The sequence below is a fragment of the Falco peregrinus genome, chromosome 3 (genome assembly GCF_023634155.1).
Source record: "Falco peregrinus isolate bFalPer1 chromosome 3, bFalPer1.pri, whole genome shotgun sequence".
In the NCBI taxonomy this organism is placed as follows: domain Eukaryota; kingdom Metazoa; phylum Chordata; class Aves; order Falconiformes; family Falconidae; genus Falco; species Falco peregrinus.
Window position 1 is genome coordinate 62,503,567 of NC_073723.1, and position 15,441 is coordinate 62,519,007.

The window sequence follows — 15,441 nt, forward strand, 5'->3', positions numbered from 1 at the left end:
AAAGCCCAGAAAAACTACATCCACTGCCTTCCCTTCATCCACCAGGTAGGTGACCTTATCATAGAAGAATATCAATTTAGTTAAACAGGACTTTCCCTTTGTGAACCCATACTGACTGTGCTTGATGATTGCATTATTCTTTAAATGCCTTTCAACAGAACCCAGTATAATCTTCTCCACAATTTTTCCAGGAACTGAAGTTAGACTAATGGGTCTGTAGCTCCCTGGGTGTTCCCTCATGCCCCTTTTGTCAATTGGAATAACGTTGGCTAGCTTCCAGTCAGCAGGGACCGCCCAAGACATGTGGTAGAGTATCAAGAGGGGTCCTGCCATAATGTCTGATAACTCTTTCAGTGCTCTACAGTTTAATTTAAACTCAGAGAGATATTACAATTTCAGCAAAATCAAAACAAAGATAACATTTAAAGGAAAAATCAAACATTTTAGTACGGCCAATCCCCCCTAAAGGTCGTATTTGCATATGGCCCCTATAAGAGAGGGCCACAAACTAACTGGGAGATAGAATTCAGAACAGTCTTGATAAATCAAACCATTTTTGAAAGAGATGGGCAAACATGCGTTTCCATTACACTGTAAGAATACTCAACTACATAAATACGGGATTAGAAAAAATGGTCTGTTCTGCAAAACAGGATTTCTGGGTTACAGTGAATCACAAAGTGTGAGACAATGCTACTGGTGCAAGAAGTACCATATAGTAATACATAAAGAGAGTGTCACTTGCAGACACTTGGGTAATTATTATACATCAGTCTGTACTAGTAAATTCTCAGCTGAAATACTGCCTAGATTTGGGCACTGAACTTCAAGAAATATCTGGGACATTTGGAGAAAACAGAAGTAGACCAACAACGATAAGACTAATCTCCTTCCCAGAAAACATGACGCACGAAGAAAGTTTGGAGAGACTAAAGTTGTGTAAAGAAAAGAGAATGAGAGAAAAGAGTACATATGACAGACATGACTGCAGCCTTCAAAAACGTAACAGGTAACCATAAAAACTAACAGAAAGTTTTTCTCCATTTCCACATTAGACTGAAGGAGGAAGACAGGATATTTTGACTAACGGGAGAAAAGCTTCCAAACGATAAGCATCAGAAGAGACTGTCAAGTATTTCCAGTGGGGCACACAGGGCTTAAGAGTAAGACAAACAGCTGTAAAAAAATGTTTTATTAATAGTTGATCCGGGTCTGGATAGAGAAACAGAAAACTCCAGTCTTTCAGTCTATACTTCCGTACTTCTTACTGAGTGGAAAGAGTTAAATAAACATTAACAGCTAACTCTAAAATGCAGAGATCATAACACTGCAGATACTATGGGTACACTGCTGTTGTTTCTGCAGCCATGGCTTGGCACACTGCTGTAGTCAGTTTTGCAAAGGATTACTCATATAGCTGGGAACAGGAAACACAGCGGGGCTCACCAAATAATTACAAGCAGAAGTACTACCAAAGTACTTTCTGGAGTGGGAATTCTGTCTTCTCCTCACCTATACAGAACCAGGTATACCTTGGTGCCATTTAATGACAGTAATAGATTTTATTGCCTGATCTAGCCAAAGCCTCGGCCTTTTCTGTCTTCTTCATTCACAATGGTTTTTATACCTTCTTTAACTTCTTCAGTACCCTGGAGGTCCAGCATCCATAATGCCACTATTACGTTCCCCTTTTCATTAGCTTCACCTGAAGCTCACTGACTATAGCCATACCAGTAAATTAAGAAGTGCCAGTTTAATCCACAAACATAATCAGGCACTGATATTCAACAGCTGAATTTTTCATATCGATAAAACAATCTGGGAACCACTTCAGTTGGCCAACAACTTATCTCCCAGACAACTCAGGCAGGGAGTTCTCCTATGAAAGCTCCTGTGGGACGAATACTGTCCCCAACAGGCAACTTCAACCCATCCTCTGTGCCCAGGAGGCAAAGAGAGCTTAATGGTGAGGATGTGGGTCATTTCATGTCAACTGGCCTCAGTGTCAGACAGCAGTGAGGCATATTTAACGTACAGCCATACCCACTGTCCTGTGAGGCCCCAGGTAAGGAAATTATTATTAATGGCAGCTGGAATAGAAGCTGTTGCACTCAGCAACTGCTACGAACAGACAGAAATGGTATGTTCTCTCTGTTTCTTCTGGAGTGGACTCTTCAGGACAAAGCAATTCTTTTAATCAGTTCCCACTGTAGATCCTGTTTCCCACCACAGAAGGAAGAAAAAGCCAGCGGCTGTATCTCTGTCTTTGACAGTTAGGAACTCTCTACTCATACAAACAGTGTGTAGCTGATACAATTAATCTAAAATCATGCAGTTTTAGTCATAAGAATGTTAAACAGATACAGGAAAGCAACTAATCTAGCTCACTTAATTAATAATACACAATTTCAAAAAAAAAAAAAATAATCTATTTTTAGACTCCGAAGGTCTGATTTGACAAAGCCCAAGACATTCCAGTTAAAACTGATATTTCATAAACACAATTATGCCTTTTACTTTAAGAAATGGTTTGAGTTAAAGGTGAAATGTTAAGGCTTGCTCCAAGTTTCCTTAGGATTTTGTTAATTTAAGTCAAATGCTTTACTTCACATAAGGTTTCTTGTGTTGAATTGTAGTACAACTATTTACTCAAGTGGCAGCAGCATACTCGGTGATAAATTAAATAGACATTTATCAAAGGTAAGTTGACAGGTTTAAAAGTTAAATGTAAGCATTGTAAGACAAGTACAAATAGTTTCTACCTGGAGTTTACATATCCAGATCACTGGACAGATATTTTAATTAACTTCTGCAAAATAAGGAATGTTTGCTTCTGAATTATTGAAGAACATTTCCTGAGACAGGAAGATAGAAAATGTCATGCAATATATAAAAATTTTAAATTCTTTTTCCCCATACAACACAGGCAAGAAAGAGACAAACACTGTTCAGAAACATAAAACTTGGTGTCAAGATTTAAAGTTAAATTAAATGAACAACTTAAGACAGTTCCATCAGACAGAGACATACATGGGGTCTTCATTACTACATCTCATTTTATTCTTGATACATTGGATTATGATCTAATAACAGAAAGTGTAGCCGCCTCAGCTTCTGAGGGAATACTGAGAAAGCCTGAAAGATGAAGACATACAACAATCAGTGGTAAATCCAAAGAAAATGCAGCTCCGGTGGGAACAAAAGAGTTAATACACCTCATTTCTTGTCTTCTTGCCCTACCAGTAATTCTTAAGGTAAGAAGCTGGAAAACAGAAGCAAGCTACAAACCCACAGGAGCACAATGCTAAGTGCCTTCTCATCAACACTTCACCTTTCAAACCGCTGAAGCATTTGGACACTTAAAATGCTAATAAAAAGTATAAGGCTTTACTCACAGTTAAAACCAGGTTCAATAGTTCTTCCAGCTTCAAGACTGTTTATTGTAATCTGAAAGATGATGTGCAGCAGCAGAAATGAGAGACTGGTGAAACACAGAGATTTTAATAATCGTCCTGTATGCCCTGAAAGACAAAACATACATACATATAGTTGGTGAATTTCTAAACATTACTTAAAGGTTTTATACTGAAAACCAGTAGAAATATCCTGAATAAGGATATTTCTGCAAGTCAATTCCACATTACTCATGATTGTCCCTTAAGGGTCAACATAATAGCAAAAAGCATACTTAGAGTGTCTTTGAGTACTCTTTTATCACAAACTACAATGATTATTACTACTACTATTTCCTTTTACTTTTTCGATTAAAAAAAAAAAGTTTCTCATTTCCAGATAGCAATTTTACATCAATAATAACATCATGATGCTTATTGCCACGTTACTTGGTAAAAAGACAAAATATGGATGATACTTCCAATCTTGGGAAAATAAAAACCTGTTAGTCCAATTACTCTTTCCAAAACAAATTACGGGTGAGGGGGTGTGTGTGGGGCGGGGGGGGGGGGGGGGGGGGCGGGATAACAACACAAAACCACAAAAAACTCAGTTTGTCTTAGGAGTACAGACATACTTTCAAATAATGCTTTGCTTTGTGCAGACTGCCCTCTTTCTCTTCCTTTAGAAGTTTTTGAAAATAATTTTCAGCACACACTGAAGAATCCTGTGCCAGATACACTTGGTCAGAGTTCCTCTATGATTTATTGGATATCTATAGCCAAAAGTGAATAGAAAATGTTTGACGAAGACTTCGAAAATGCCTTATAAATCCTCTAGGAAACATTCAGCTTAATCACCGGCAGTCAAACTCTCAAGGTATGAATAAATAAAGTAAACCATTAGTATTTCACAAAATATGCATCTTCATGACTAAGTTGTATTGCTGATAAGAGACGACATTCAATATCACTCTACCTGACCTATCTGCAATAAAAGTTCTATTCCCATAGTATCTTATACCTAGATTTCACACCGCCCACTTTATGCATTTGAAAGTTATTTTTTTATTTACAGATTGAAAAAAAGTACTGCTGGAACTCTTACCCAAGGTTACAAATAAAGCCAAGGTTATGAAAAGAAGAACTAGCAGAGTATACCTGGGAAATGTTCACTCTACATGCAGCCTGGTTTCTTCACACTTATTCTGCATGTGTCTTTAAAAGCAGCTACTAGAAAGATGATGACAATTCATATTCTGTATCCAGCTAGTAAATCAGCTTTTTGTTTTGTGTTTTTTATAGTTCAAGCATGTTGTCAATGGCCAGAATGGTAGTTCATAAAGCAAAGAATCAGATAAATATGATTCAATGATTTTAGAAAGTTACAGACTATCTCACTCCTTCAGACTCAAAACTTTTGTTACACGATCGCTGTCTTGGCTGCAGATTTTGAATACCAAATGCCTGAAATGAACTTCCTTTTTTTTTTTTTTTTCATAAAGATTTAAAAATTGAAACAAAATAAAAAATTTCAAGGGCGAGCCTACATATGAACTTCTGTGATCTGAAAAGGAAGATACATTCACTAGATATATGCTTTGTATGGCCTATTTGCTAGTCTTTACTGGTTGGATACAAGAGTCCACACAGAAAGCAGACAACCTGAGCTGCTGATCATTACAAAAATAAGACTAGATTTTAAATTCTTTGAATCTGAGGTAATTTTTTTATTCCTCTTCTGCAGAAGCCTGCCTGGTGTCCTGGCTTAGGACAATAACTTTAAGCACTATAAAAGCATAAACAACAAAATACCCCATAATTTCAAAATCATTAGAAGAACAAGTATATGACAAGCTACATGTTTTTTAATAATTTTTTAAATGCGATGTCATATGTAATGCAATCCAAAGACTGCTAGCTTTTACAATTTTTTGGCAAGTTTCAATACTTGGTGGTGTGTTCCTGCATTACCAGATTCCACGCTCACAGTATTACGAGAGCTGTATGCTCAGAATATACTGAAAAATTGTGTACCTGAAAGCTGGAGACAAACAGTTTGACCACACAAACCCCATGGACTTAACAGCTGTGTTTAAAATGTACAGATTTTGAAGCCAGTCTGGTGATTTCTGAAGTCCTGAGTCACAAACTCTTCTCAGTGCTTGGAAGCTAACAATTCAATAGATACCAAGCACTGAATTTTTCATAGAGAAGTGGATTTGGAAGTTTTTTGATAGAATTGTTTCAGTCAGCCTCCAAAGGAGAAAAAAAATGCAATACAGTTAGCCAACACACATACATTTCCCAAACTGTTTCCACATAAAGAAATAAAACTTTTAAAAATCTTGGGTCCATCTTTCAATATTTCAATTACTATATCTCTCCAAAATATATCTCAGTTGTAGACTTCATTTTTTTTAAAGCTTGAAAACAAACATGTTTGAATTGTAGATTTTGAACAAAGCATTTGTTTAATAAAGCCTTAACTTTTGCAATTGTCTTCCTTTTAGGAACTGCAGAAAATGTTGAAAATATATTTCTTGAAATGCTGAAATGTTGAAAAAATACTTCCTTCTGCAAAAACTACGGAAATTTTTAAAAGATTATTAACACCCATTATAAGAAACTGTCTCTTAGTGTACTGGTAAATATGGCAGGGGAAAAACCCAGCTGGAAGGCAGCTAGACATGTTCAATGCAGGTTGAAGCATTCCTCAAGGGCTGCTCCCTTCATGGCCATCAGTGGGACAGGACTGCCATCAGATCCTACTGAGCAGGAGCCCTTTGCCTGCATCACATGCAGCTGTGCCAGCAGAAACTAGACACAAGTAGTATTTGAAGAAGAGCAAGAAACACTATGGCCCTGATTTCAAAAGTTTTGGAGAAACATCAACAACTTGGGAGAAATGGGAGTGCTAAAAATCAGTGAATTACTGGATACATAATTTATGCCAAGGAAGAAGTGACAGATTTGGATAAGGGATGAGTTTCAATTTATAGTGGAGCTTGGATAAATCCATTTGACTGTATTTTCACTTACATTTTTTACTTTCTACTGGAAACTTAGCTCTACATTACACAAAGAAAAAATTAACTATATGTGTACAGAACTGAAATAATGAGAAAAGAGACATCTGTAATTAAACTCCTGAAATAAAACAGAGATTCTTATGACAAGGAAGAAAGATTTTTGTCATCCTTCTTTAATTTTGATTTATTCTAATTCACTCACAGTTACAATCCTTTTGCTAAAACATACTTTAACTGTTCAGGTGCCCTAACATGAAAATCCTTGGGGACACGAACAGAAGCTGACTGTCCCACAGAGAAGGAAATTGATATTGTTCAGAAAGCTGCATGGACAGAACAGACATGCAAGAGATCACAAATTCCTTCATTTTTGTCTTAGAGATATAGACCCATGTATGTCCATCAAGACAGAAATAAAAAAAAACTTCTGGTGAAACACCTGGGTTTGTAGCTGGAGCACTGTGTTCTGATTTTACTCACATCAGCATGATGCCACCAGCTTCAGCAAAGTGTGGTGAACAGAGAGGAGAGAGCAGCTGTGCCTCAGAACTGGCCTGAAAGACTAAGTGGGTTTGCTTTCAGATGCAGTGTTTCATTCTTAATGGCACCCAGTAGGACGGAAGCCTGGCTCTTGGCTTTAGAAACATATCTCACTGTGTCTTGGAAACACACAGGGAGGTTGCTCCAGCCTCCTTGTACCTCCAGAAGGCTCCTGGGACAGGGCTTTCTCCCCCCCAACCAAGCCTGCAGGAAGCCAGTCAGGATGCAAAGGCTTCATTACCCTCTTTCTCTCCAGCCCAGCTGCAACACTAAACCGGACTCAAGAGGGCCAAAAGCTTTTCATACATAGCAAAGGAATCAATTTCTTATTTTTCAAAGGTAATCCAGCCAAGAGCTGGATTAGTGATGGCATGTCCCCCCCCAGCCACAGGCATGTAACCTCAGTACAACTAAATATTTGAATGTGTCCGTCCGACTAGGGCTGCTGCCTTCAACACACACATGCACCTCTTGACTGCCTACATCATGACCGCATGCAAAGGTGGAGCCTGCTGCTCACATCACTTCCAGCACAGAAAACTAGTACATTCATGTTTAGACAGGCAGTCCTATGATCTTTCCTGCTACCCCTTTCCCTAAAACAGCAGAGTATGACAGAACTCAATGGTTTTACACACCTGTAACTTCCTAAAAGTTTATTCCAAAAGGGTGTGCTAACAGGACATCTAGTAACTTAATGGCCAGTTGTCACTGAGAGCTGCTTTAAAATCAAACATATCAGCTTTTACAAAATAATCCGACTGTGAGCCTTAGGCTATTGCAAAGAGCCTATCATATTATATCATATTTCCAGTTGCTTGCAAAGTGCATTTTTATTCCACACTACTTTTTTTTTTCTCTTTCTGATCTATTGGATGGGGCATAACAAAAAACTGGTTGAGTCCCTAGCAAAGTTAATAATACTGCTAACCTAACAATTTATCCTAATTTTTTAATAAGTAGTACTAAGCATCTATATGCAGAAGGTAGTAAGGTCAAAGGGTCAGTATCCATTCTCCATGCCGTCATGATACCGGGAAAGGGAAAACAGAAGAGGAAAATAATGGATTCTAAAAATCAATTTAAGACTGTTTACTATTCCAACAGCATAAGTCTTTCAACATGATCATATGTACGCTGCATGGTTTCACCTAAAGAGTAGATTTAAGAATGTTTGGGTGTCTTATTTCAAACTTCTATTACTTTGCACTGGGATTTCTGATTTTTTTTTAATGTAACCTCAGCGTGGCATTTTCTAAAGACAGTTGGTTTCTGGATAATTCTAACATCTCTTTAGCCATATGCTGTACTCCAGACTGCTGCAACACTCCCATTCTACTTCAACAGTTCTGACAGTTCTGCTTGGGAACTTTTTTTTTTTTTTTAAACACACTTTTAATTCAGATCACACCAGATGAAATACCAAAGGACAAGCCATTTTTCACATGATCTTTGATAGCATACAGTGAGTGATAAATATTAATGTGCATTTATCTCCTGAACTAGTGACACTTCAGTTCATAAAGACAGCCTATTGCAGCCAATCAGGATCTATTTTTTATTAAACCTCTTCATCAGTAACCGACAAACTTAAAACTAAAGAGTTCTGGGGACAAGGCTTGGTTGAAGTAAATTTCTGCAATGCTGACAGTCATCCACAAAGAATTTGTTTCAGCCAACCTTAAAATCTTAACTTCTTGATTTTCCACCAGGAAACCTAGCATGACCTCAGCGCCTAACAGGAACCTGGGTCCCAAGACTTTAACCTCCTGCTCTATGGTTCCAAATAGGAGTCTGTCAACAGCATCTATACTGTACATTGAGGCAGATGGGGTGGGAAGTTAAGAAAATATTTAATTCAAAATCCCTGTCCTTTGGAGAAATCTGGAAATTTGGGGGTCATGCAATCTGCAAGGAAAAAAACCATCAAAACATCATGATTTCCCAAATAAAAGAATTCTCACCTTTGGTCAGCTCTGTTTTAAGCGCCTCAAGATACCACAACTAACTTACTGAGATAATGCAAGGGAAGCGTTTTGATTTGAAGCTGGCTTCTGCCAAAGTTTCAGAGGTGATGGAAAATAGAGTTGGTTCCAGCTAATCAACAGGAAAATGTCATCACTGAGTCCAGCACGAACATCTGCCACTTTGGCCACCAGGGTCAAACATAGATTCACACATATACCCAGGTGAAAGTTTGTAAGCATGAAATAAACGCCGATATATCCATCTTCCATTTGACAGTAAAACCTTGTACTTCAGGCATGAGCAATACTGAGGAATATGGGCCAGTCCCCTTTCCCGAATTCATCAGTACTATTGCACTCTACGCTCTAATTGATGCTTAACACAGTAGGACACCTCCTGACAACCATGGAAGACAAAGAAAGGGTTCAAATACCAGTTCTAAATTCAGCTGACATTTTCAGTGATGACTACAGGGCTAAACTTGCAAGGCACAAAGCAATTTAGCCTTGTCCAAGAAAGTACTTAAGCACCTGCATATCTTTGAGCACATGAACAGGGACTAAAGGGCTCTCAATGTTGCATAAAAGGTTCAAAAAAGATGGGCTGCTTCACTGCTAGGGTATCGATACTCATGTGACACAGCCTTAAAGCACACAGCCTGCAAGTCAGTGGAAGTCAAACCCTTCTAGATACCTCCACACCATCCGCTGTTCAAACTGGTGCTCTGCAGAGGCTAATTTTCTCTATTTTAACTTACAGTTTTTATGTGTACTTATGTCTGACAGTGCAGGGTAGGCAGAACCTCAGTGTTCTCAACTCTTCCCCATGCACTTTTGGAGGTGCAGAGAGACAGTGCCCTCTGGTTTCAGGTTCTGTAAGAACGATGCTAAATGCTTGCTAGTGCCAGTTATATCTATTACTAAACAATCTTTCCCAGACAAAATATCTGTAGTGTTTCTATATGCACAGTACAGTTATGCTTAGAGGTTTGGCCTCCTGAGTGCTGAAATGAAATGGGACAAAGCTACGAACATGGGATAGAGGAAGACAATCATTTGGAAGGACTGTACTAGAAATAAAATTTTATAATGGTGTGCCTTGTACATTGTATATTGTGCATGGCAAGGCATTGATCCACCAAGTAACTGCCTATCAGCTCCTATTCACTAAGTCCTACGTGTACTTCTTAAGTAGACTCAAAAAAGGTAATGCTTAAATAATCCCGAAGCTTTGAAGTAACCAGGAATTACTTCAGTGGTTTAAAAAACGCTATCATTTTCCACCTGAAAAAAAATTAATATTTCCTCTTTCTTGAAAGTGCTACCATCCTTCCACTGCACAGTAAGCACAGATATATTTAGCCTAATAGAAAACGCTTCCCCCCAACAAAGTGTATCTTATATTTCAACATCATCTTCTGCCCATAGGATTTGAGCTTACTAGAGCCTTAAACAGCGGGCAGACATTACCACTGCAAAAATACAAACCCACTCATTTCACTTGCTGGATTTTCAGCAGCAAGACAAAAATAGGGAGTAATTAACTAATGCCACGGTCTATTGTGTACCTGCCCAGGCCCAAGCCTTAAAATGTGTATCCACAAACAACAGTTCAAGATTTCATGCTATTATTTTTAGCTATGTTTAAAGCTGCATGCTCAAGCAGCTGCAGTGAATTCCAGACCAGGGAAGTACAAGGTTTCAGATGCAGAATTTCCAGCAAAAGTTTCTCAATGTTTGAACGGTTTTGTCCATGCTTTCCTGAACATGCCTATTATTCCTGTAAGTAGCCAAATGTCGCAAACTGTGCCCAACAGAAAAATTTTCTAATAAATTTATAAAAAAGCCATGACTCCTTAACTCCGAGCAACTTTTTGTACAATAATGTATTCCTTTGCATTTCAAATTATATTATTTCTTAGACGATAAAACCACAAGAATCTGTAAGTTTATCACTAAATACATAATTATCTAAAAAAATTTACGTTACTTTTTAAAGCAAATTAAAGCACATTGTTCCAGGCTATGTATCTGCACAGAAAATGCAAGTTCTTTGATATTCTTTCATATATTTACCTATTTCCTTACAATTCTCTTTCCATTTCTTTTTCTTTTTCAAATACTACAGAGCTCCAAGAAGGAAAATAAGTCAGTTTAGAGATAGACACTTACATTGAAGGAATGCCAACCAGACTTGGATAAACACAGTCAAAATTGTTATGTGTAATTAAAAAGAAAAAACTGATTTAAAAATGAAAACATAAAAAGTGCTGCATAGGACAATACATGCATACTTACCCTAGCTTCTGGCAGGTTTTCCTGTTTTTTCTATAAGTTTTCGTGCCCAGAATACTACTAGAAGTGAGCTGTATCCTCTGCATCAATTGACAATACCATCGTTCAAGCTAGTCAGAACCTCTGGCTTGCAAGTTTACACAGGCAATTTACCATTTTGTTAACAAAATATTTTGTCAGACAAGACTCAGAACTTCACCATTCATTTTGTTTTCCCAGATAATACTCATAAGCTTTCAAAGCAAACAACAGCTACTTGATGTCTGCTTCTTAATTTGACAGGTGACTGCACCAAGCCAAATACAGGAAATAAAAATCATCTCAGATACAAGGACACACGAACACTGAGCAATTTTAAGCCAGAGCTGTTCTTTCACAGGCAGATTTGAGGCTTATAATACAGAGTTCCAGTTACTTCCCTTGAGGAACCAGACTCTCCATGTTTGCTACTAGCTATTTATTTTGAGTTCAAGTTCCTTCAGCCATTATTATCTGTTAGAAGCATTGCTTGCAACTTACTTTCTTCAACCCCCTGTCATGAGGTAACTCTACATAAATAACAACCTACAAAAGCAGGTAACTCTACCTAGTACTAAGCTCCTTCAAAAACAGAGAGTCCAGACAACTCCCAAGTAATGGGAGATAACATCAGGTCATGTCCTACAGAGCTGAAAGACATTTTTAAAAAAACCCTGTACTTACTAGGACATGAATAATTTTCTCCCTTGAATACCTACCCACGTATGTTCATAAGTAGCAAACAAATTTGATGCAAGGCAAAGTGAGAAGGAAGGCTAGAAGGCTAAGTAAATAAGACTAATACAGCTATGGCAAACTGAACCTTACACCATGGTGTTTTCACAAGGGAGTAAGTGTGCATAAGTATGTGTACTGAAGTCACAGTGGAAGGTGTGCTATGAAATGCTACCATGGGCAAAACTTCCCCAAGAAGCTCTACAGGAGCAGAATTCAGGCAGAATTCTTGCAAAGAGTTTAACATCTTTCTGAAGAGTTTGCAGCAGTATGTCTAGCTCAACATAATGTAGCTCATGACCCAGCTGAAGAGCCCCTGAACTGAAATACCTCAACTGTTCAGCCTTCCTACCTACATAGAGCTGAAATAACCTATGTAAGGGCATAGCTTTGTTCGCTCTTTATCAGAGGTGCTTAGGGAAGTAGAAAGACAAGGTGGAAAAGCAAATTATTTATGGAAGAGACTTGGGTGTTTGAAGAACATACTATGATGCTAGCATGCCACATGGCCTTGAAACTTCCTTCTTTCTAAAAAAAATAATAAATAGTATTACTTTCCAAAAACCTATTCCACAGGCAAATGGGGGAGGATCAGATAGCTTCCCATAAAAATCAGTTAGTATCCTTTCACTGAAATCAGGTGGCTTTCTAAAGAAATTAAAATACAAACTTCCTAAGACACTATGTTGTATATTCTGTAAAATTCTGTAGAGAAAAAGATTACAGGAAGTCAGAGAACCGCAGACCAACAAATCTGACTTGCATACTTGGCAAACTGGTGAAAACTAAAACACAACTGAGTTGTGTTACACAATTACACATTAGGTAAGGACCATACACTGAAGAGAAGTCCAGGGAGTTACCATAGAAGATGGCCATACCTAGCAGATCTTAGAAATCTTCCTGGAAACCACAGAATATATGCATATTTTAGATGATGCAGCAAACTTAGTTTTCAATAAATTTCTGGCAAGTATTTCAGAATAATAACCTTCTGCCAAAGGCAATGATCTGCCATGGTAATGGAGGAAATGTCATCTTGGGACATACCAGCTCTGGCTGAATGTAACTTTTGATTTATCTCCCAGCCCAGTTGCAACAGGTTCAGAACAAAATTACTTTTTTTCTGTATTAATGACATAATTAATCTTATTTTCCACATTCTGCCTAGTATTCATATTATGTGTGGAATTAAATAGATGTAGATGTACAGCTTTTGGCTAGGATAGAGTTAATTTTCTTCATAGTAGCATGTATAGGGCTATGTTTTGGATTTGTGCTGAAAACACTGTCAATAACACATTGATGTTTAGTTGTTGCTGAGCAGCGCTTACACAGCACCAAGGCCTTTTCTGCTCCTCACCCCACCCCACCAGCGAGCAGGCTGGGGGGGCACAAGAAGCTGAGAGGGGGCACAGCCAGGACAGCTGGCCCCAGCTGACCAAAGGGATGTCCCGTACCATACGGTATCATGCTCAGCATATAAAGCTGGGGGAAAAGGAAGGGAGGGAGGGACGATGGAAGTTATTGTGCTCCTTCCCAAATAACCATTACATGTGATGGAGCTCTGCTTTCCTAGGGATCGCTGAACCCTGCCTGATGGGAAGCAGTGAATGAATTCCTTGCTTTGCTTTGCTTGCGTGTATGGCTTTTGCTTTTCCTATTAAACTGTCTTTGTCTCAACACACAAGTTTTTTGCACTTTTACCGTTCTGATTTTCTCCCACAACCCACTAGGGGGAAGTGAGTGAGTGCCTTTGTGGTGCTGAGCTGCCTATGGTGGTTAAACCATGACAGTAGACTGTAAACACACTCAAAAGTGGAGATCAGGGAACTCATCTGTGCTTGGAGAAATGCTAGATTTCTTCAGGGGAAGAAATCACAACATTTTGCAATATGGCAGAAAAAGGCTTATACTAAGGAAGAGCAGAGCTCAGTGAAATGCTAAATTCCTAATGACACCACCAGTGTTTCCTTGGAAATACTATGCAAAAGCCATTCATTGGAACATCCAGCAGTGAACAACAACTAGATCTGCATTATCACTATTATATCAATTACATGTGTGCAGACACAACAGTTCTTCCCTCTTAATCACTCTGTATGTAAAAACATAACTGTAATATTGTCTATCAAGTCTATCAAGGTGGATCAGACAAAGGAATTTTGCACAAATAATACATTACACTCAACTCCAAAATGTTTACTATGAAGTCTCCTTGATAAGCCTACAGGTCCAGACGATAAATGAACCATCACATTTCCATATGATAATACCTGTTCTATTTTTTGGACAATAGCTGCAGAGAGAAGCAAACAATTACTTTTTACCCAATTAACATGCATCCTGTGTTTTGCAAAGTGGAAAAAGGTGGCCACCATTACAGTAAGTCAAGCGCATGCTAGTAAGGTGTCTTTCAGATAAGTGAATAGTTGAGTAATGAATAAACAGTGATGCCTTTCCTTCCCAGCATGGTTGCTAGCATGGGCCATGGCAGAAGTTCGAATATTTACAGGCAAGAAGAATCCATACCAGGTAATGACACTCTGAATCTTAAATTGATCCTGTGAATAAAATGAATGGTTGATACTATGAACACAGGTAAGAAAAAGTCAAGAGTTATGTATTAGTATACAAAAACGGGAGGAAGAAATTTACTGTTTTTTCATGTCCTGGATTTAACAAGTTCAAGACTAGAAGGGAGGAAATTTCCCTCTATTTTCAGAGTTATCTTTAAGCAGCTGGAAGGAGTTAAATTTCTGATGAAACAAAAATTAGTGAAAAGGAAACTAAAAAGAGTGGGATGTCAATGGAAAAAAAACCCCACACACACAACAGTGGAACTGACTAGTAATCTGGAATCTTCATCATCCGACAGTCCACTGTTAAAATATTAGGAAACTGTGAAAACAAAAGAAGCTAAGAACGTCTTTATCTACATTGGTATAAACCAAAAGTCCATTCTCACCAGTAAGCAGTAGCTGCCATAAGCAGACCTCTGGAGAAGCATACAAGAAGATTAATACTCCCTCCAAGCCCCTAATCTTTTTCAAAATTGCTTGACCCAGATCTGTTTGGTAAATTTCTCCTCTATTAACTTCCCCAGCCCCACTCTCAGCCACACGAATTTTCAACGTACACAATATTGTGCAGATGGAATTACCAAAGGTCAACTACTGGCTGTATGAACAACATCCTTTTGCTTGTTCCCAGTTCTCACACTATGAGAAAAAGAGAACTGGTCACCAACCATCCTTTCCTCATCACACATGATTTTGTATCTCAATCATACGGTCTTTCACTTGTATCTTTTCCCAGCTAGAGCCCTAGCATACTTAGCTATGGCTTCCTCAGACACTGCTCCATGTACTTTATTTATCCTCAACATCCATCTCTGAATTCTTTTCCAGTTCCACTACATTCCCTCTAGGGTAGGGTGCCACTACCACTTCAAAATGCAGA

The 15,441-nt window shown here is 38.3% G+C and overlaps 1 protein-coding gene across 15 annotated transcripts in view; it reads right to left on the reverse strand.

Annotated features, from left to right (window-relative positions):
• The window catches only part of PIEZO2 (piezo type mechanosensitive ion channel component 2), a 314,952-nt gene that overhangs the window by 200,199 nt on the left and 99,312 nt on the right, over window positions 1-15,441 (reverse strand). For all 15 annotated transcript variants that reach the window (XM_055799791.1, XM_055799795.1, XM_055799802.1 and 12 more), the window contains exon 3: window positions 3,396-3,521. In XM_055799791.1, the coding sequence (XP_055655766.1) occupies window positions 3,396-3,521 (126 nt within the window). The remainder of the gene's footprint in view (window positions 1-3,395; window positions 3,522-15,441) is intronic.